The sequence below is a fragment of the Salarias fasciatus genome, chromosome 15 (assembly GCF_902148845.1).
Source record: "Salarias fasciatus chromosome 15, fSalaFa1.1, whole genome shotgun sequence".
In the NCBI taxonomy this organism is placed as follows: Eukaryota; Metazoa; Chordata; class Actinopteri; order Blenniiformes; family Blenniidae; genus Salarias; species Salarias fasciatus.
The window spans coordinates 17,465,155-17,488,642 of record NC_043759.1 but is presented as its reverse complement, the minus strand read 5'-3'; the positions used below and the strand labels follow the sequence as shown (position 1 = coordinate 17,488,642).

Genomic DNA, 23,488 nt, shown 5'->3' with positions numbered 1-23,488 from the left:
AACACTTAACAAAACAACAGGGATGGAAGCACACATTTAGGATTCATTCTGTCTTTAAAGCTGTTAGGAGCACCTGCAGTGAGATTACGACTGACTGATGATCGACCGAGGTAAAGTTGGTATGATGGGTAAATTATGTCTTATTATGTCTTATTTTGGACTAAAAAGCATCTGCGAAGTGAATAAACGCACACATTGTTAACCGACTTTTTTTGTGACAGGCCAGTGTGAAAACCACAGCGCACCTCTCCATCAGCCGCTGCTGCTTCTCCTCCTTGGCCTGAGCCCTCATCTGCTGCACCTCGATGGTGTCGGGCTTGCGGCGGCGCATGTACAGCTCGTGGTTTCCCATGCACAGCTGCAGGATGCGCTTGTTGATGCGCAGTCTGGGCGCATAAAACACAAAGTCCTGAAAACAAACGGGCCAGGGAGAATAAGAAAGGGAAGACGGCACACACACACTCGCACACACAGATAAAAACGCTCAGCAGCTCCACATACGGTGAAAGGTAAAGTCGCCTGAGGTACTGAGATAAGGTTTACACCACTGGCTTTTGTGCGAGCATTGCTTAGGAAACAGCTCCGGCTGTTTGCTTTAGGAGATCACACTGACGATACGGCTCAGAGAAACATGATGCTGACGGCGAAACTGAAGCAGACAGCTTAAATGCAGAAGAGCGCCATCGCTAGACAGAGTCTGAAAAGCCTTTAAAGTCTTAAACAAGAGCAATGTGTCTTTGCAACGTGCTCAGTTTTACTCACCGGAGATTTTTTGTCGATCGGCTTGATGATGAACTTTTTGTCGTTGAAGGAAATGTTTCTGATTTCACTCCAGGGGAAGCCGATCTTTGGCGTCAGTCTGAAACACACAGCATGAGAATTCAGTTAAACGGTCTCATTGCAACAAGCTCCTTATAAATCCTCCTTAAATTTCAGTGTCTTTTGGTTTCAGGCTGCTTGCTTGTTTCACCACTGTATGAGTGTGTGTGTGTGGTGAGATTAAAATATTTTCAAGCACCCGGCAGATTAACCGATCATAAAAGAATAATTGCCATTTAAAGTATGTTTATTGCGGCGACACAGACGGTTAATGTGTCACACGGAAATCATCAGGCAGTTCTGGATCGGCGGCGCAGCAACATGGATCTCTGCGACCGACTCTTCAGGTGCGAGGGAAGAATCGGGGGTGTGGCGCCGCCCTCCCGCTGTGCCAGACGAGTTGAACCGATGCCAATTTCACTCAACACCGAGCAGAGCGCCGCCGTGAACACGCGCGCGCGCGCCGGCAGTGTCGCAATCTAGAAAAGCAAGCCGTCCAGCTCGCAGCGAAACTGCTGCGAAACCGAACTCCCTCAACTGGAATTTTAACTCCAGCTGGCATCCTGACGCATGCCTGAGGAATCCAGACATCAACGTGCAGCTTCTTTAATTGATGCGTCTGCTGAAGTCTCGCAGCTTGTTAGGCTGAAAAAATCATTACATTTATTGTGAAAAGAAAGACAGAATGATTTTATAAGCTTGTCAGACTTGTGTTTTTATAAAGTTTGTTTTTTAAAGCTGTCTAACATTTGATTAAAACAAAACTGAAAGCATGAGCTTCTATTTATTAGCAATAACTGGTAGAATAAGCAGAAATAGAAAAAAGCAGAACTGCTGAAACATTAATATTCAAAAGTAAAGTTTTGGTTTACAATTATAATTTAATGAAAAGAGAAAAACTTTTAGAAAAAAAATTGATTTATTAAACAGAAATGGAAACATTTTAAGCATTTTTTGTGTCATTTTCCATCATTTAAGCTTATAAGTGAAGGAGGATAGGAGGTTTCTAAAACTTTTTATTAATCAGATGCCCTAATCATCATGATTTAAATTTTTAAAAATGTTTGAAACTTTAGTGTAGCTTGATTTTTAGTGTTACAACTGCAGAAATAACAGAAAAAAAACTGTTACTATCAAATTTTTTTCTAACTTTTCTCAGATGAAAAATCTCAGATTCAAGACATTTGCTAAAATAGATGTACAGATTGTGGTGTTTTACTCATAATAAAAATCACTTGAATTCTTTAGTCTCTCAGTAAAGTGTGGATATTGGAAGTTTTTCCCCTCAGCTGTTGGTAAAAGTTATTTCCACACATGAAGACGTTGATGTCAGTATGAAGTGGCACTAAATGCCAATTATACAATCTGATAGTTACAAAAGTGGTTCAAAACTATTTCACTATTCCTAGTTTAAAAGGAAAACCGTGTCTGAATGGGCTTCAGCTCCCACTTAGAGACTGCAGCACATTAACAAGTGAAGAGCGTCAAATGTGAAGTATTCCTGTGTTTACATTCAAAGATATTAGTTCAAGTTCTTTAATTGACACATAGTTTTCTCAACTTTTCTCCAATATGTCCTTCAGTTTAGCATTATTAGTTCAGATGAAGTGAAGTTAATGTTTGTTGGGAAAAGTGGGCGTGCAAAACCATTTTTCATTCAATTCATTCTAACTGCATTTGCTACTAATCCTGTCTGAGCAGGCCACGGCTGCAGTGTAAGTGTGTGTTTGAAGCAGAAATCTGTGTCTGAGCTGAGCAGAAGGAGTTAAACCAGCTCCTCGCTCCATCCTCGGCTGCAGCGTTGCATTGTGGGCCTTCTGCCCACATCGGAGAGTAGGCTGGCCTCGCATTCTTAAGTGCCGCAAAGCTTGAAAAACCAGTCCATAGCCATGGTTACAGCGCAGGGCATTTCTCTGCTGATCCCAGAGAGCACACACAGAGACACGGGCCAGGATTCACCGTCTCTCTGCAAAGTGTTTCCTCCCCAGAAAACACAAACCGCACCAGCATTTACCAGTAATTAAAGCACTTAGGGTTGAGATGATAAAGAATCAGGCAGAAAAGGTTCAATTAGAGGCCCCAAGAGGCAGCTGAACTTTGTCATTAGGCTGCCACCAGCGTTCAGGGCCCCCACGGGGCAAACTGTGAGCGAGCAGCCCTGAAGCGACGGGGTCAACGACTGAAAGGCAAAAGCCACCTGTGGACGAAGTGCTCCTTCAACACGGCGCACTTCACTGCAGTGACTCCACAGAGCAGGGCAGCAGCAGAGAGGGGGCAAAACAGAACTCAGTTCAGCAAAGAAAAGGTCATTATCCCCCCAAAACCACCAGAGCAGCAAATAAAAAGCACAGGAAAAGCTGCACTAGGTGCTGGAAACACACAGGCACTGTTTTAGGAATGTAGGTCAGCCTTTAAGTATGCCAAAAAATCATACGGGGAAGATATTAATCAGAATATTTGTCTTTCATTTAAACAAATACAGTACATAGCACCTGAGCAAACAATGCTATATTAAATCATATTATAATATCACATTAAAACATACAGTGTTTTCAGTCTTTTAGTGAAAATCTGGTGTAATGAATGCATAAAAACACAATGTAAGACCAAATTAAACTGTTTAACTGTGTCAGTTTATTTTATTTATGAAATACAGTCCTGATTATTGACAATGTTGTCATTTTTGAGGAATTTCTTTCTTCTTTTTTCTGTTTTAACGAAAGCAGAAACACCATGGTGTTGGAAAAAATGGAATGTTTTGTTTTACTAAGCATTTCCTATAACTTCAAATGATTGATGCGTTTATCTTAAAAACACGAATAAACCGTGCTTCTCATATTTAATGTCCTTTTCTGTTGAATAACTCATTGTGTCAGTAAGACAGCAGCGCTGAGTTACGTATAGGTAATTATTAAAGAGAGCTAAAGCTGAAGAGAGAGATTTTTTTTCTTGGTGAAATGTGTGTGAATTTGCTCAGTTTTACCAGTAGATCACTGACCCTTTGTTTTAGGTCTTATCTGACTGAACAAATAAATGTTTCATCACTTTGTTGGAGCAGCTCTGTCACTATTATAAGTTAACTCACATTCAGAATTTAATTTGATTTGATATCAACAGTTAATAGTATTTTTTTTTAATTTGACTGTTGTAAAGTGTAGTTTGTGCCATTTTAATCTCTGTTGTCACCTCCTTGATTGTATTATGCTGGTTTATTCTCGAGAACAAGATAATCCCCCTTGAAGGATTTATCTGAGTAAATTTGTAACAACATGTGTTATCTGCAGGTGAAAAGAGAAATACGATAAAGATGTTTTTCAATGCTTTTAGATATTTTATTGATGCAACTGAGGAATTTATTTCATTTTTTTAATCTTCAGTTAATCCAACTTGTTTATAGTTTATCTTGGATCATAGTCGCAGCTGTACAGTTACTGCCAGGTCAAAGGTCATGCACTCCAACCTAGAAACCTCAGGGAAAACTCACTCAAATTGTTAAAATATCCAAACTAAAACAGAATATTTTACCAACCATTAATGCAAAGACGCAGCTTTTAAATGTTACCAGGCCCCGATTTCACAAACCCTGTGTTCATTTGACCTGTTCGGGTTTTCTGCTGGGAAACGGGAGCGGTGATTCAGTGCAGACGCAGACCTTGCTCGGCCAGTTTTGCCATATGAGTGTGTGTTCATGTGTGTGTGTGTGTGTGTGTGTGTGTGTGTGTGTGTGTGTGTGAGACTGTGCTGCTGCGAGCAACACACTCAAAACCAGACTGCTCACTTCCACCCTGCTCTGCTTACTTGTCATCCCTCTCGTAGATGTTGAGGCCCAGAGCGTCGACTCCCAGCCACAGGTCCGTCCCCTTCTTGTTCTTGATGTCGAAGTAGTTGAGTCCGTACATCTCCAGGTCCTGAGCGATCTTCAGGTACTCCAGCATGGCGTCCTCCCTTGAAAGAGCCGGCAGATCAAAGATGATCATAAAATGGCGAGATGTGGCTCTGAATGCAGTTTCCAGCTCCATTCACTCACTTCATCATCCCATTGTGCTCCTCGTGCCACACCTGAATCCTCTCCTCCCACTGCTCTTTGGATAACTTGTGCTGCTCCAAGACTCTGCGCACAGAGAGGAAACAGGAGAACAGTCAGGAAAGAGACGCCAACGACACAACGTGTTCAGAACGCAACAACTCATTTTCATCACAGCGGAAGGAACAAACCCTCCCACGCGGTGGACTCTCCCACCTCTCACCTTTGCGTCAGCAGCCGTTCGGACGCCAGGTACCCGGGCCGGTGGATTTCCTTGCTGTAGTCTCCGTACTTGGACTGGACGGCGTAGGAGGCCAGCAGCACGGCGGTCTCCGGGGGGCAGTACACCTCGTCGCTCAGGATGCCTTCCTTCACCTGCAGGAAGAAGAGCTTCTGGGTGATCTCCTGGATCAGCTCCTCCGAGACGTCCTCTGGGAAGAACTTGGCCCGAAACTTGAACTGCAGCGGGTTGTCCTTCTTCACGTCCTGAGACGACACCTGGAGATGACATGATGAGATACTATCACTCACAGTCCTCGTGCTTAACGCATTTTTGGCACAAAATCATACTTGGTTTGATGCTATCTCACTGGGCTTCCGCAAGATCTCACAAATGACTCGCTTCACCTTTGAACATAACTTTTTTTTTTTTTTTTTTGCATTTTAGTCTTGCTGAGGTTTAAAACATATCCCGAAAACTTCTCCCAAAAAGTGTAAAAAAAAAACAACAGAAAATGAGCCTGATCCTCACCCAGCAGCTTCGACACTTCTTTTATGAACTTAATTTATTAACCCTTCATCTGACGAGAACTTGATCAAAGGCATAGGAAGATTAAGACATTGCAATTGTCTGCTGACTTCTGTACAACAGTTGTGCATCCAAGACTTTTCTTATTGGATTAAGTCTGTGATTTGTGCTGTGTTGCAAGAATGTGATCTTCAGATGAAATTAAAATTTTTTTAAGCAAAAGCATCATAAATTTGTGCAACATCCCTGCAGCATCCATGTAATGATCTCAAATACTGAAACAGTTTTTTTTTTCTAAAGGAAAAGTTTCACTCATTTTGCATTTTTGCATCTTTGTGTCTTAAACTCATCATGAATTGTTGCAGCCCAGAATGATGCTAATTTTAACCCACCACAATACTTTTTTAATGTATAGTTTAAAATATACAAAGTTACTGTCATTACTGTATGCAAAGGTTAACAAGTATTTAAGTCAACGCGAACAATATTATTGGAATCGGAAATGATGTTTGCAATTAAAACACAAATATCATTCAGACATGTACGTAGAACGAACAACTGTGTAGAAAAAGTGAAATCAATCAAATATTAACAAAACATCAATACATGGAAAATAAACACAGTTTGTTGCATTTAATTCTACGTATTATAAATATTTAGCCTTGCGTTGGTGTACTTTTGAGAAATTGAGCTTTGTTTTAATGCATTGGGTATGCATCGGGACCTTTGCAGTATGACCGTCCAATCACAACCCAGATTCACCATCGTGTCACATTTGTCACATAATCATCTCAGCACCATCAAAAACATGCAGTAATACTGAAAAAGCTGAAGATTATATTGGAAAGAGGTAAAGTCAGTATACAATTTTGGACAATTCTACAGCCATAAAATCAAAACAAATGCAGTCATCAGGAAGGAAGGAAGGAAGCTGTATTCATATAGCGCCGTTCACACATACAGAACCACAAAGCGCTTTACAGTGGACACAATAAAACACAAAAACGCAATGAAATGTAACAAGCCTTCCGGTATAAAAATGTCTTCAGCTGGTTTTTAAGACTCAGCAGAGCAGCAGCTGTTTACAGCAAGAGGAATCGAAGTCCAGGGTTTTGGAGCCACTGACTAGAAAGTCTGGAGCAACGTGAAACCTTCGTTTAGTGCCTGTTAAACGTCTTCCAGCAGCATTTTGGACAAGCTGACTTCTTTAATGTGATAAAGATTGTTACAACAGTCTAAACGTGTAAAAGCGATAAAAGCGTGATGAATAACCATCTCAAACTCAGTTTTGGACACCAGCAACGGAAGTTTAGAGACGTTCCTCAGATGGTAAAAATAGATCCTGACCAGCTGTTTTTTACTGGTGCTCAAAGGAGATGGAGCCGCCAAAAAAAAACACCCAGATTTATGATATTAGTCTGATCAGAGTTGTCCAAAAAGCTGATGTGTTGTCTGATGTCTGGGATCACATTGTCCGGAGCTATCATTAGGTTTTCAGTTTTGTCATTGTTTAATTTGTCATTGTTTAATTGAAGAAAGTTGTTATTTACTTACTTCTTAACAGGCAACTTTCTGAGCAAGACAATTTGTGGAAATCATAAGCTTTGAATGAACATCACAGCTGGATGTCATCAGCATAGAGATGGTATGAGATGGAGTCATAACATCTCATGATTTGGCCAAGAGAGAATATGTAGAGTAGAAAGAGAATTGGCCCGAGGACAGATCCCTGAGGTACTCCACAGAGCAGGTCTGCTGCGTCAGACATTACTCCATTAAAAATAATACTAAAGGTTCTGTCAGAGAGGTAGGATGTGAATCATTTAAACACGACTCCACACATCTCACTGCGTCCTCTCCTGAGTCAGCTGGACATTCACTACATTCATGACAAACAGAAAAAAAAAAAAAAAGGACGCCGTCAGTTTTTCGACAGTTGGAAAGTTGGAGGTTCAGCGGCCTCACAGAAAAGAGGATGTCGCCTCTCATTTATGTAAAATACACGATATGAACTGCTGGCTGCAGCAAGTGTTTACACAACGGAGCTCTTCCTCTAATTATAAAACAGGAACAGAGCGGTCTTGATGGAGAGACCGGGGCCGGGAATATTCCAGTCAGAGCTTTGCATTGTGCTGATGCGCTGCAGCGATGTGTCAGCACACAACCGGCTGAACGGGGCCGCCACGGCCCTCTCTGTCCCGCTGCCGCTCTCCTCTGGGACTTCAACACGAAAAGACTTTTCTTATAATTTGTGACCAAAAAACTCTCCACAAAACGCATATTCTTTACGACTATGGCACCATTTAGCTCATTACTGAGCAGTATTGTTTTAACTTTTCACACCTGTGAAAGTGCATAAAAAAATGATCTATTATGCCACTAAAGTAGATGACGTAAATGAATAAACTTAAATATGTAAAACCAATGTAACTCCCTTTTACAATATCGTCATAAAGGATTTAACGGACCTATAAAGCTGCAGATTTGCCCAGTAAAACAGAAACTGTCCTGGATATTTGCAGAATTCTTGCAGGCGTGACTGATTCACTTCTGCCTGCTTGAGATAATAGAGTAACATTCAAGTTCAGGTTGCTGCTGTTTGCTCAGGGAAACGGAGAGAGGCAGCTGTGGTTCACAAAGAGTTCGAGCTCTCGCCCCATAATCCACATCCAGCTGATAACCTGCCGCTCAGAGCTCCTTAGGCACAGACAGAAACCAGAAATCAGCTGCCGTGCCGGAAATGGAGGAACGCAGCATGTGACGATACTGTAATATGGTGGCTACTGATTGACTGAAAGGCAAACACTGGAGCTTTGATTGCATCTTTCCCTCCAAACAATACATTCTTTGGGTATTAGTCAATATCACACCGCAGGGGAAGAGTGTTGCGAAACCTGAGCGGCTGGGTCGAAGATGGAGGAATCTAACTCCATCTATAAGTAAAATAATGAAGCGAGAAACGAATCCGTGCATCGTAAAATACACAGTGCAGTCAGTCACATGTCCTACTAAACTGACAGCTATGGAAAAAAACATGATTTTAAATGTGATCTTACCTTTTTGTCGAGTCTTAGCCAAGTGGTGTAGCCTTTGGTGTCCATATACTGAAGTCCAAAATACCAGATCTCCCGTAAGCCGATTGTTTTCACCACCTGCACAAGAGGAAAGAAAGTGTTGGAGCACATCTCAGCTGCTACATTTACTCACACTGAGTCAGAATCTACTGGTCATTTCAGAAAAACTTCAGGTTAAAGTGTGAAAATGTCTCAAAGTTCAAGTGAATCATGTGTCTAGCATGGTGAGGTAAAGTCTTGATCATCAGTGCAGAGGATGCCGGTTCAAATCCCGGGGTGCAGTAGAAACCGCGTCTGAGGATGCAAAGACTTGCTGTGGTGCTGATTCTACTCTTATACCAGCTGACTGCTGTTATCACCACAATGAAGAACCGTGAAAGTAGAGAAAGCACATGAAGTATCGTGACGTGTAAAGTTTTTTGTGTAAGGAAGAGTGAGCAGTTTAAATTGTGTCCTGAAAGAAAGACGAAGACCAGTCAGTAAACTGAAATCTGGAGGTGATGGAAGATGTGTCAGTGGAGTCCACAGCTGCCTGGATATGTAAAAGTGCAGTACTTCTCATAAATAACAATGAATAACATCTAACAAACACAGAGATACTAGAGAGCAGAGATAAACTGTTTTCACCACTACAGTGGCTCCTAAAGCTTCCAGATTTGATGCTCAATTGTTTCTCTCTACTTGCACTTTCAGTTCAGACCTCTGTAGCCGGATGAGCTGATCTTTAACAGACTGGTCCTCATGTTAGCATGAGGAGGGGCAGTGACGCTGTATAAATGCATAACTGTATAACTGCATGACTCCCATCCCGTCTCTGAGTCCAGGAGGAGCTGGAGGAAGGGCTGAAACTGGGCCGTCTCGTTATTAACTACCAAAAAGGCAGATTATGAAGTTTTAATTTCAACCGCACTGGAAACACTTTGTGTCTAACCTTAGAAGAATGTCTTCAGGTCAGCAATTTGAAGACTCTCTTGAAGACGGTGCAGCCGAGGGCAGATTGAAAAGACACTTATAGCTCCGGGATAATCGCTCCTGCTGCAGGAGGAGTCACCATTTTTCCACTTGGCTGCCGAGGGAAACCACCACAAGCTCTTTATGGCCGACTGAGAAGTTTTCCAACAGCACAGTCTAGAGAATCAGGTCCTTTTTTTTTGTTTTTTTGGAGGCATGTGTGCATGATTAAGCCAGACTATCCTGAGCCAGGTCCCCTTTCTGAATGCATGCCTGCTAAATTCCGCACCCTGTCACCAGGTGGGGCGCTCCAATCCACCGGAGAAATTTGAGTCAACGTGCGAGCTCGTTCCCAAAGTTCAAATTAAAATCAAACCCTCCTCCTCCTTTTTTTTTTCCCCCTCGGTAGCCGACACTGAATAGAGGGCAGGCCGACCTGGAGGAGTGAAGATGAATGGCTTTAATTCAGCAAAAAAAAACCTTCTGATGGGCTGAACTGAACCTCGACAACAAGCAGCAGCTCCAGAAGAGCTCTGAAACCAGAGAGCAGCCCAGGCTGCATCTCAGCAGTCACGAAACTCGCAAGTCCTCACAAAACAATCAGCTCTTTCACGGCACCTCTGAGTGCGCAGGCAGAAAAAACATGATACGCACTGAACAAACACTCACTTTAAGATCCACTGCAAGAAAACCAGGTTAACAACTCTCCCCAGCGTCTGTGTTCCACCTGTCAGATACATAAACTGGAAACTAAAATGCTCTGTGTGCCGCGAGCAACGCCGAGTGCGGACGCCGCACGTGATTAGGGTTCGTTAAAGGAGGATTAAATGCGGGTCTGGAGACGCAGGTTCAGTAAACGGACATCACAGCAGGTGAGTTTGGCATGCAGGCCCGGCTTTAATGAGCTGCAGGTTTGCTCCAAAGTGCGGCGAGTGCACCGAGCGCCAACCGCCACGGTTCATGTGAGGCTGATCAGAACAAAACACTCAAATCTCAAGCTCCATTAATTCTACCCTTTAAAAATTTTGTGGGATTGTGTGTCACTGTTTCCCACTGAAAAATACGAGTAAGTTCACTAATCCTAATCACTAATCTTTTCTGCTACAGAGAAATCTCTCTATATATGAATGATTCATGCTGCATTCAAACAAACTTTGTTTTAAATAAAGTCTGCAAACATGAATGTTTCATTTCATGGTTTGGCTGCATTAAGTTGTGCAAACTTGGGATTGTAGAAGAAATTGACAAATCGACACAGAAATCATGCGCACATGAACATTTTTGGCATATTTCACACAGGTACATCATCCATTCTGTGTTGAGTTTGCATGGTTTCCCTGTGCATGAGTAGGTTTTCTCCAGGTTCTCTGGTTTCCACAGTCTAGAAATATGCACTTGAGGTTAATTGGTGACTTTAAAACTGACATTATGAATGAATGTGTTTGTGTGTGTGTGAGGGTTTCCTCTGTCCAGTGAACCTAAACTGGATTTATATAAAGCAGAATAGAAGATGGATGGATGTAGACACTTGGAAATAACTCTGCCGGTGAAAAACCAGACCCACACATATGCAGAAGGACAAGTTTAAGAGCTGTTCGACGCAGGCCTGCTTCGTTCTGGCAATAATTAAAGAAGCGCCACTCAAACTGGAAAAGCTACACTTAGATAGATCCTGAATCACTAAAGGCTACGAAGCAACAATGTTACAAAGAGAGAAATAGCAGCATCAGTCAAGTCTGCAGCCTTCGCTTGAAAGTTATTTGACAGAGTGAAAGTTTATGGGAGCTGAGGCTCTGCGGCGAGAGAGGAATGCCACGGGGCTGAAACAGCGCTACTCCCTGCATCCTCCGGGCTGAATAACTCAGAGAGCTCCGGCGAGGAGGGGAAGGGAGGGGTCCGCCCAGGCAGGCCCCGTAAAGGGACCAGGGAGAAGGAGAGTGTTTCGAGGTGGGGAGCAGTGGAAGGGGTCAGGGGAAGCCAGTGTGACCGCTGGACCACGGCGCTGCAGGATCACGGTCGCTCGTCTGGCTGGAAGGAGCTCGGCGGAGGCCACTGAAGGCAGCTCTGTCATGTGGGCTGAATGACTACATGAACGAGTTTTACATTTTGCCCCTGGCGCCTGTCAGGTAGACAATCTCCACTTAGACTGAGTCCAACACACTGTTGGACTGTTTAAAATGTTGCCATGCTTTCAGCAGAGGCAGTGAAAATATCCACAATCTTGATTAATCTATTCTGTTAAGATTAAAAAGGAAAGGGATGCATTAAAAATACACTTGTTTCATTCAGGCAAAAAGCTTTTTTATGCATAATGACTATATACACTTGTATGTACAAAAACTAAGGATCTGTAGTTTTGGTTTGGGTGTGTTCATCACGTGCTTCCTTGAATTATCCAACCTGTCCAACAGTGACTTGATGAGGGCATCTGGATTTATTTTTAACTTAATGAATGTAGAATTACCTAAAATGTGCAACAGATGAGTGTTTCTGTCCCTCCCTCCAAGATTATCATCTGAAAATTGACTTCATGGATTGACTTTAGTTGTGCTGAGGCATATTTGACAGGAAGCTGCTTTTTTCCCCAAGCATTTGATAAACGACGGTTCCTGCATCGATCTTGAATGTCAGTGCTTCATCTTGCACAAAAACCTTTACCTTTGAATTCAGGAAATTCTGTATGAACTTAGACATATTTATAAAAAATTCCACATGCAAATTTCAACATTTGTTTTTCTTGCTAAAGCAAATAGGCTGAATAGGTCCACTTACTTTCATTTAATTCTTACTTTCTCACTGAGCTCCAGCGGGATGGTCAGAGCCAACCGATGGTCCACATTTAAACAACCTTAACAGAGTCTTAACAGGCATTTAGCGGGTCGCGGCTCCCTTAAATACTTATATCTATCTACAAATCTCTATTTCTGTGTTATGTAATATCATGGGTTATAGTTATGACAACTGGGTATGCTGAATCATTTCAGTGGTGGCATAATAGGAATAAAAGAGTCAAACTGGAGCTAAAAAAAACATTCAAAACCACACTGATTAAAAGAAAAAGCACATGGAGGAAACCTGATCGGGTCTGGTCAACACACTGGCAGAGACGCTGAACTAGTCGATCACTACAAACTGCTACAGCGGTGATTTTTCTAATTGAGGCTTTGGGCTAAAACGGCAGAAAGGAGCAGCGGCAGCGAGCAGTCAGTCACATGGAAGTGAAACTGCATGAGGGTGTGGAGGGGAGTGGCAGGCGTTTCTCTCTGAGAGCGGCATGACAGGCACCAAGGCTATGATCAGCAGTGACCACACGGGCCGCGCCAGGCCTCACACTCGCTCCGGCAGTGAGCTCAGCGCTGTTACTCAGCGTTTCCACGGAACCTGTCGAACAGACCGCGGGCGCGCTCGTCAGCCACTCCGCTCATCCCAGGCTCGAACACATTTCCCAGCCGGTGTGACTCCGCAAACGGCCGCCGGACCACAGACAAGTTGTCAGGCTTATATGACAGTTCCCCCAATGCTCAAGTTGGAAAATTATATCATTGCATGGAAATAGCGCAGCGAGCTGTTTCAGACGCAATCAGAGGGAGGGAGTGATTATCGGAGGAGGGGCACCGATCAACCATTTGAAGTCCACTCAAGAAACACTTGGAAATAGCTGAGGTTTAGCCTGATGATGGCAAAGAAGTTTGGTTGTCTTAATTATTTTCAAGTGGGACTCTTCAGAAATCCATATAAATAACATAACATTAGGCAGGGATAAAAAAAACATGCTTATGTGTCATTTATTTTGTTAGAAGACCTTTTTTTCTAAATGACATAATGGACACATCAAGCATAAGTTTAAAAATATCAATATTACCGTCACTGTCACAAGTTGCACAGTGTCTTTAATCAAATTTGTCTCACAATTGTTCATCATGTTTGGTGGTTTTAACTGAAAATAAAACAATTAGAGGTATAGACAGGAAGTCAAACATGGCAAACACGGTTATGTTTGCTTCTTTGCTTTGACTAGGTAGCTCTTACTTTGAAATTTCAAGTTTAAAGTATTTAAGGCACTGGCTTTGCTGGTTTTATGACACATTAAACTGGACTAAAGTACTCAGTGTTATATTGCTTCTACAGAAATCCTGCAAGATAGGCATCATATCAATAATTTTTCACATAAAAGTCACAAAAAAACTATGTGCGAGCCGCCTGAGTCCCAGTTAGACAGAAACAATACGTAGAATAAATCGAATTCAGAATGAATCTGCTGCTAAAGCTGAATTTTCAAGGATATCAAACTTCACATGATCGAACTGAAATGTGTTCAGACTTAAATATTCTCTGCTGAAATGAGGCTGGAATCCCCTGACATGCGGCCGCTCCACACGCAGTGTGCTACAGTTGCCGGTGAAAAAACGGGTTTTACAGGAAGAGGCTGAAACAATGCCGCTCTTTCCTCCCCCCGTGCTGTCATAATGTCGCTGACAGGCTCGCGCTGACGGCATGTCACCTGGCTCTGGGCTGCCAAGCCCCCTCATTGATGGGAAGAACACAAAAAAATTAAAATAAAGAGGAAAGACATGAAGGAAGTAAAATACTGATGCTACATCACTCCGTCAGCTCTGGAGGAAAGAAAATGCATTTAATACACAGCAGATGGAAGTAAAATGACAAATTACAAAACATTTGTGCTGCCAAGACATGATTTCGCTAAAAAAGTAGGAAACTAGGACTGACACTAGGAGAGGAATGCCATGCCAAACATAAATAATCAAGAGCAGCAACCACAAGAAGAAACTGTTTCCTTTATTGTGGCCACTCCTTTTCTCTCCGCATAACTCACCAAACACACGTCAATCACAGCTTTAAGCGCCTCTAGCGCCATTAACCATCCCTCTGATGGAAACATCACGTTCTGTTTGCTCACTTCAGGTGTGTTTAACTTCCATTTTTCATCACAGAGAGAACAACACGCACTTCCTGAACCTCGGCAGAGGGACAGAGACGGCAGACAGACAGACAGCTCAGGACTATTGAGGCCAAGAGCTCCTGTAATCTCATCTGCGGCGGAGGTAACTTTCTAGACCTGGATGCGGTGAATGGAAAGAGCTTTCCAGGGAGGAAAATGAGGGCAGACACTTTCTCCGCACACAGGATGTCTGTCCAGTTAATCAATCTTTATCAGTGTGTGACCTTTATCTGTCTATCGATTTCTTTTGAGGATGAGCAGCAAGCTGAGTTCAGAGACAAAGCTATGGATATGTGTTATCACCCAAAACTGTTGAGCATTTCCACATGGTTATGTTTTCAACAACCCCAAAAGAGGTATGAGGTTAGACTTCAGACGCCACAGCGTTGCTCCGTACCTGGTCAAACAGCTGTTTTCCAGTGGTGCTGGGCTGGACGGCAAACTCCAGCTCGGCGTCCATGGTGGTGACGCGAACGTTGACCTGCAGGAGAGGATAAACAGGAGTTCAATGACTGACCCAGAGTCAGCTGTCCTTGCAGGAAAGAATCAACACAGGGTAGAGCATGGTAAACTACAGCAGAGCGGTGCTTTGGTGTGAGTGTGTGTGTGTGTGTGGGGTAAGGGGGTGTATTTGCAGAGTAAACACATGGGGCGCTGCTTTCTCAGAGCCAGACGGGCTGATTGAACTGAGCTCCTCGTCAAATCTGAGGTTATATTGTTTGAAGGATTCAGTCATTCCTCCAATGATTAAACAAGGAGGATAATTGAGAGAGGAAATAATACACATTCCTAGTAATGTTATTACGGCTGTTTCGATTGAAATCACTCAGCCCTATTCTTAGAAAAAAAGGCTTGTTCAGATCTGTGGTTAATGACTGATCAGGGTGTCCTGCGAGTACAAAAAAAAAGGAAAGATCTAAATGAAACCTGCTTGATGTGCAGAGGACGTCCACTCACAGGGAACCACCCCGGTGATTATTGCACTAAATCAATGCAGGCAGTATGACTGGCGTGCCACACAGGACAATAAAAACTGACGTCAACTGTGTCCCATAATGGACAGAAACAATATTCTGCATTGTAGGTTTGGTTAGTAACGTGCAAAGGCCACACAACAATGCACAAATATTTACAATGGCTGCTCTGAGGTAATGGATGTACTGAATCTGTGTGTGTGAAGTCACATGTCTCCGGTATTTGCGGGGGGTTATGAAACGACACACACCATCCCAGTATTGACCTAACTTATTAAAGGCCAGTGAAAGTGATACAAAGAGGCCGGCGGACACAGCGAGAGGAGAGGAAGCCTGCGAACAGAAGCCTCCAGTGACATCTTTCATCTCCGCTCCATTGTGCACCAATTCAATGACGCCCACTGAGACGAGGGACGCCAAGCGGCGGCCAGCCGGTGACTCAGCGCTCCGCCGATTCCCATGAAGATACGAACGGACAAATTCAAAGAGAGGGTAAATCCAATCACGGCTTTGGACTGGAAGCACCTCGGCGCTGATCTGCTGAGGATGTCAGGAGGAGACAGTCTAGACAGCGGATGTTCAACCGCGCGTCAGCCGGTGTCAACTCAGGCTGCCAAAGATGAATAACTTAGCCTCAAAACTCCAGAAACAGCAGCAAAGTAAATGTTTGCTTCACCACCTTCATCAAATAAGGATGCGCTGGGTGAATGTTTTGCTGTCACTCCTGTTCACCCTTGAACAGATCAAATCCCTCCAGTTGGGAGACGGATGGAAACCTTCATAAGAACGTATGAGATTTCTTTTTCCATCCATCCATTCATCTTTGTTTCCTTTTTGAGGCCCAAATATTCTTGACACTGAATAAATAGAATAAAAACAGAACCAATACAGTAAATAGATAGATAGTAGATATAAACTCCAGAGACAATTGAAAGGTTTATCATTTTCAAGCAGAAACCTGAAAAATAGGTTTGGTTTTCAAGGGTTAAGCAGCTCAGACCAGCTTCAAGTGACTGCTAAAAAGTGGGGGAAGGAGGGGAAAACCCTGCATTTACTCTACACCACAAAACAAAGCGCTCCTTTCAGCTGCAGCGCCCCAGCACTCCCTTGCTCCCATCCTCTGCATCCCCACAGAGCCACATTACCTTAAAGCCTGCTCACCAAGCCAGGCCCCAAAGTCACTCTAATGGCAGTTATTTTTTTTCAGATTTCACTTGTTCGACAGATGTTTTTGCAACCCCGACAGCTCTGAATGCTTCTCCCAGCATAATGGTCTATATTTACAGCAGCGCCTAGAAAAAACACACCCGAACCAGCAGAGAATGGAACATGTGAATGTGCGGGGCAGACGAGCCAACAGAAACCACTGAGTGAGTGATATCTGATCTCAAACCCAGTCCTCCAACGGTATAACTCACAATAAACTGAGGCCATTCACAGCGGTAAAGAAAACATGACACGTATTTCTAAAAATATACCGGGCAGAGACCCAGAGTTCCACAGTGAGCAGCTTCAGTCAGAGGAAAGTACAGGGGTTCACGTTAACCGTTTGTGTCCCGGCTTCACACTGAGTCAACCGCCGCAGCTGTGAAGATCTGGTTTCCAAAACCCAACCTCCTATTATGACACAGAGCACAGAAACGTCCTCCGTTCGCCGCGGACGGCACAAAGTGCCGGTCACTAGGAAACAACAAGTAACAGAGGGACTATGGAAACGTGGTGAAGACTCAGGCGGTTTCAGTCAAACACACAAAAAGCTCATGGAAGGTTTCAGGGAGGAGCGCCGGTTTACTTTCTGTTTTATGGTCAGGTCAGAAGATTAAACACATGCCTGGATGGTTCAAACTATTTGCTTAGCTTAGCATAAAGGCTCTGTGCTGAAGCCAGCAATTTCTCCTTGCTTCCAGTTCTTTCCAAAGAGATTTGAGGAAAAACGCAGGTTTGTTTCATGTTTGTTAGGAGGAAACATCAATCACATTTCTGATTCATCCAGACAATTGATTAGCTAATAGATTCATTTAGGATGGGATCTGGAAAAAAAAGAGTGTATAAGCTCTTGTACTTCCTTCACAATACTTTTCCACCTTGTTTATCTTGTGAAAGACATTCATACAGGTAAAGAAAGTCGATATGTTTTCCACTGGGAATCTGTGTTAGCTTCTCGTCTCTGCCGAGGTAGCCTCATGTTTTTTTGCTACATATTTACAGTTCAGATGTTGCTATAAGGTAAAAACAGTCCTCTGAAGTACTGTGGCAACACAGCTCTATTCCTGTCTCTTTTTAGGAAGAACAATGATTTGCTTTCTGTCGGGGAGTCGGGTGAGAAAAATCAATGGTGCAGACTTCGGCCAGTATATGAAGGGAATATTAGTTTAGCTCAACATAAAGCCTGGAAGCTACATGACACAGTTTATATCGAGATCAGCAGCCGTGCTAAAGCCATTTGTCTCAGTTTCCAGTCTTCAGTTTGGGGTCATTTTCTAGCATACTCAATCATTTTCAGCCAAAAGTCTAGCAAACAGTGGCATTAAATAATGTACACCTATTCTTATAAAGGAAACTAGTGACATATTAATGTTAAAACACTCTGTAAGTTTCCTGTTACCAGAAATTTCCAAACAGAGATCTGAGGGAGGGGCTGTGAGCCAGGTGTAACTGGATAATACATAAGAGCAGGGGTGGGGCAGAAAAAAAAAGCCTAGCAGTCTAATAGAATGTTGTTGTGTGTAAACACAGTTATTGACATCATTCTGGGAACTCAGCAATAAATAACTGGATCCTCAAATTACAGTCCGAAAAGGTAAAAGGGGAAAAAAGGCATCTTTGATATTGTTTTTCAAAAATATGGAAAGTTTCTAAGTTTGGGAATGATGAAATCCGTCTAACTTTGGTAAGTATGCTACATTTCAACAGATTTTACAAGATGGTGCATCAGGTTAATCTTCACCCTGAGCGTGAGGGACTCTGGTTAAAGTCCCGGCTGCAGCCTGAAGACTGTCCAGTGAGAAAAAGAGCCAAGTGAAGTCTACCAGTATGGATCAAACACTTACTGCAGTGACCACTTTTAACATTTCTGTGTCCCTATTTAAGTGAGGAACGTGTTTACTTGTGTTGATGTATCGCTGAGCGCAGGGCCGGCGATTAGGCTGGGCATCCGGGGCACTTGCCCAGGGCGCCGAGCCATAGGGGGCGCCTGACGCCGTGAGGGGCGCCGGCCAGGGTGCGCCGCTGCGACGGCCCGTTTGAGCAGCGCACTGCTTGGCTTCGCCCCCCCCCGCTCAACAACAAGGGGACCCTCCGCGACACTACCATGGGGCGCTCATGTCGGCCTTGCCCGGGGCGTCTGAGAAGCCGGCGCAGGCCCTGGCTGAGCGCCGACTCACTAAACTCAGGTGCTGCTCCGTCAGCTAATCAATGGAGCCAGCCCTGCTCAAGAATTCAAGCTATTTCCTTCCGATACATCTAAAGTGAGCCGCTCTCTCCGCCGATGACCATTCAATATTTAACCTTCTGCATAGTTTGCGTGGCTTCAGCAGTGCGTGTTACACAGAGGAGTTGCTATGCAGATTTCTCAGATAACAACAGAGCCATAAGAGACCAAAGCAACCATTCAAGAACGATGGAGATGAAGAAAAAAAGCTTTGAAGCCAAGTTTTCTGTTTGTTCAAAACAGGGTGAAGGGGTCGAGAACGAGGGTGCAAAGACGTAAAGTCAGCTGACATCGATGAATCACGCCTTCAGGGAGTTGCAGGTTGAATTGGGTTATCAATGATTAAAAAACGGCTACAATGGAAACGGACCTGAAGAGGAAACACCCATCCATGTTGGCGGCGGCCGCGCCTTGTGTGGTTTGTGTCACGGCCCGGGACTGTGGGATTACGGGAGAGCCGGGGATCGCTATCGTTTACCTCTGACAATGTGTCATTGAGGCGGGCGAAACCTGAGTCACGCAAGCGTCAATGCAGGAGTCTTCACCGCTCCTCCAATCTGCTCCAGATTCCTCAGCTCGGGTTGTTTTATAGCTAAAAGAAGCGACACTCTTCTGTATAAACACAATGTTGGAATATTTGATGTGAAGCCAAACGTTTGAAGTGTTACATCTCAGATAACCTGAAGGCTTTTGTGTCGGACTCTTTAATTCTCTTTCTAGTCGCTCATAAGAAAAACTCCTGTTACAAAAACTGCTGCAAGTTTTTAGGGACAAAGTGAACAGGAGTGTCCTCTAAAGATCAGAAGATTCCTTTCTTGGACACATTTGAAGTGGTTAGCACTCCCACCTCACAGCTAGAAAGTGAGGCTGGGGTTTGCATGTTCTCCATGTGCCTGCTGGGACTTTCTCACAGTACTCCAGTTTCCTCCCGTCGTCTGAAAACCTGACTTTATGGCTTTTTTAGGTGGCTCTGAAGCGGCAATAGGTGTACATGTAAGTGTCTTTCTCTCTGTATATCGAACCCTGAGCTAAATAAAGTCATATCGAAGATGGATGAAAGATAAAAAGAGCAAATTCAAACGTAGCAGCTTGATTCTCAACAGATCAAGAAAGATTGTTAAATATTTCAAGAAAAACTTGATTTTTGAAGGAATTATAGATTCTTTTTTGCTGCAAAGCAGATCAAATTCATCAGCTTGTGTCATTATAAATCTATTTTAAATACCGATGTCTGATGCTCAGTGCCAGCTGGGAGAACCTCCAGCCCTCACGACTCTAATTTGCATAAAGTGCCAGAACTAATCCATAAATAACAACAGTATGAAAATCAACAGATTGGCTACAACACCTATTTTAAAGTGTTATATTGATTCGTTGTTTCAGACATCTTTGTACCACAAATGTTCCAACATCTCTTATGTGACAATTTGCTGTATTTCTTGAATTTCTATTGACCATTTGTGCATTTTCACCTCAAAACAAGCGATTTGAAATTAACATGAGAATGAATGCAGAGGAGAGCGCTGCTTCCTCACATCGCACCGTCCTGCCTGCTCCGCTCGCCCACACGCTTCTGCCTCCAGGTCTGATGTGCTTCGTCGCACTTTTCAAGTACTAATGCAAATTCACTGTTTTCACCAAAGCCTGATGTGAAAAGTGAGAGTCAGCACCTGCGGGATTAAACCAAAACTAAGAAGCCGGCTTCATTAAAACAGACTTTTGTCATAAAGCTGGAGTCACTCAAGAAAATAGCCAATGAAAATTGTTTTTTTTTTTTTTGTTTTTTTTTTTGTGTAGAAAATGCATGCAGCGAAGCTGGTGCTGCCATCAGACGTCCATGAAATCACTTCCACGGCGACTCTCATGACAACCCCGAGGCCTTTCCAAACAAACCCACAACACACTTTATGACGCTGGTGGAGGCTTCAGTCATTGTTATCACAATACCACTCTGTTCAGCTGCAACTCATGTTTCCGTCATGGCCTCAATATAAAAACAGAAGCCAGTTCTCACTCTTTTTTTTTTTTCCTTATATGTGAAGTCCTGTTAAGAAAAATGCTGGTTTGAGTCGACGCCACAGACTCTAGTACACGTGCCTTCTAGAAATTTCCAAACAGTGAGATGGCAGAGATGTGAGCGTCGGCAGGGTGGGGCCTGGTGAGTCAGGAGAACCCCAGTCAGACTAAAAATACAGGCTGGTTGAAATGAAAACAAAACACAGGAGTTTACAATTTGGGTACGCTGAAAAAGACTCATAGAAAAGAAGAGGAAAACCAATATTTTTTGAATTTCTTGACATTTTTATAACTCAATTGTTTCTGTAATCATTCAACTTGAAGAATGAGCTTCAGTGCAAAAACTATGACAGTAGCAGATTGGCCATAGAGATCTGGCACATACTGCCAATAAAAAGTAGCCAACTAGTACAGCAGGCTTTCAGTTAATCCCAAAAAGTGGTTTTCAAAGTGTGGGGCAAGGCTTCGCGTACCAATGCCACAAAGCCTCAAGCAGCTGGAAACATCTGTGGGTCAGGGAGATGAGTTTAACCAGCATGACTGCTCACTAATCAAAAGAACTAAGTCTACCATAAAACTATTAATTACTTAATGAAAAGTGTTTTAACCTAATTAATGTGTAATAGAGTAATGGTTAAAATGTAACATAAGCCTTTAAAATAAAGATCTACCAGATAGTTATAATTCAGAGTAGCTGAATATTGATTATGGGGTGTTCTATATAGAGAAAAACATTAGTGAGTTCAGAATTCATCCAGACATTCTGACGAGGTGTGACACATTAGTGTGCTGCATGAAAGTTAAAAATGGAGGTCAGGGCCAGAGGCGAAGCCAGGGGCCAGGGGGCGAGGCCGGTACCAGTCCGGTTCAAGGGCCAGTGAAGGATGCTGGGGCTGAGGCCAGCAGGGCCGGGGCCGCCGAAGGAGTTGAAGCTCGGTCTGGACTGAGACCCTCTGAGATGTATGATATAAATCTCTGACAATATATAGATAAAGGTCCAAGCCTTGTGTCTGTGGTGCAAGCTGCTCCCATACAAGTGGGACACCCTCAGGACACATGGACATGTGATTTGAGTGGCATTTCCCTTTAACACACACTCCTTCGGAACGTTTCCCTGTCAAGAATAAGGAGTGAAAACTAGAAGTGTTTTGCATTGTGGATTTATAAAGCTCAGTGTTTGCCTTGTTGGTGATATATTTCCATTGTCTTTTTTGTGGGAAAACACAAAACATTAACAGCAGATCTCATTGCTGCGTTAAATCTCGAATATTTTATAAAGTCCTATCAATGTAATATAAAAATAGCAGATATTTATTATTCTTGGATGTTTTGTCTGATAAATGATTAAATGTTGAATGATATTCTGATTTCAGGAAGCTCTAGTAAACTGTGTGTAAAAAAATATCCACAAATCAAACGTGTACTTACCGCTTTGGGCATTTTTCTGTCTTTTTTCCCGGCTCTGCGCGAGGAGCTGTTAATTAATATTTATAACGAGAGAGATGAAAATAAAAGGAGTTGTTCTTTCTTTCTCCAGAGAAGAGAGCTTGAAGTCCGCGCGCGCTCCTCGGTGCGCCTTCCTGAACGGAGAGAAAAGAGGAGAAACGGGTTTCAGCCTCTCGCGCCTCTTAAAGCCGCTGAGAGCAGCTCGACACTCCTGCGAGCGACAGTCATCAGCATGAATCACCGCCGAAACCCGCAATTTACCGACAAATTGCCGACAAGGTGGCGACAAGTCGCCCGCAGAGCACGAGAGCGACCGGCCCCAGCCTTCAAAATAAGAGTCTGCTGGACAAAATATTTCCTCACACGAAATATTTTTCCGCTTTTTTCCCAAATCATCACACCACGCACTCCGGCTGTATATAGCTCCACACACACACGAGAACAAGATTTCATACCTTGTTTTTACACCATCTGATGACAATTCCATTGAGTGTTTTTAAAGACTGACCCTAAAGAAAACCACAAGCATTAAAAAAGTAGGTCTTGAAATGCTCTTTAACACCAAATTACAGTTGAAACTCTCCAAAATCTCCAATTTAATGAGGTTTGAAGCATACATTGGAAGATTTGGGAAAAAAGAAATAAAAAAAAAAGAAAAAAATAAACTCTGAGGTGTAATTTGTAAATAGAAACAATGATGTGGGCTTATGTAACAAAATCAGATTTGTTGTAGAGTAAAAAAGTGACTAACTGACACGTTTATTACTTAAAATAGTTTCTAAATTAGACACATTTCTCACTGAACTTGAAAAGTAAAAAAAAGTTTTGATTGAGTGCATGTTCAGCATAATATAACAGTATGTGTGATGAGATCTAGAAACTGCCTGAAAACAGACTGTCTGGACACATTACTACATAGGACCATGTTAGCTTGTACTTTCAGACTGTTCTCAATCCTTTCATGTCAAATAAACAAGCACGTTTAATTATAAATGGCTAATTTTCTTCCGAATCTTTCAATTCAGCTACTTGAAGTCGAGAGGAGG

At 43.0% G+C, this 23,488-nt stretch overlaps 1 protein-coding gene across 1 annotated transcript in view; it reads right to left on the bottom strand.

The window, feature by feature from the left end:
* Nucleotides 1–22,667, bottom strand: part of LOC115402027 (radixin-like) — a 28,520-nt gene extending 5,853 nt beyond the window's left edge. The window contains exons 1-8 of the mRNA XM_030110443.1: nt 22,425–22,667; nt 14,974–15,057; nt 8,648–8,743; nt 5,067–5,341; nt 4,847–4,930; nt 4,618–4,764; nt 763–859; nt 246–409 (exon numbers count right to left, since the gene is read on the bottom strand). Of these exons, the coding sequence (XP_029966303.1) occupies nt 246–409; nt 763–859; nt 4,618–4,764; nt 4,847–4,930; nt 5,067–5,341; nt 8,648–8,743; nt 14,974–15,057; nt 22,425–22,436 (959 nt within the window). The 5' untranslated portion in view covers nt 22,437–22,667. The remainder of the gene's footprint in view (nt 1–245; nt 410–762; nt 860–4,617; nt 4,765–4,846; nt 4,931–5,066; nt 5,342–8,647; nt 8,744–14,973; nt 15,058–22,424) is intronic.
* Between the last annotated feature and the right edge of the window lie 821 nt (nt 22,668–23,488).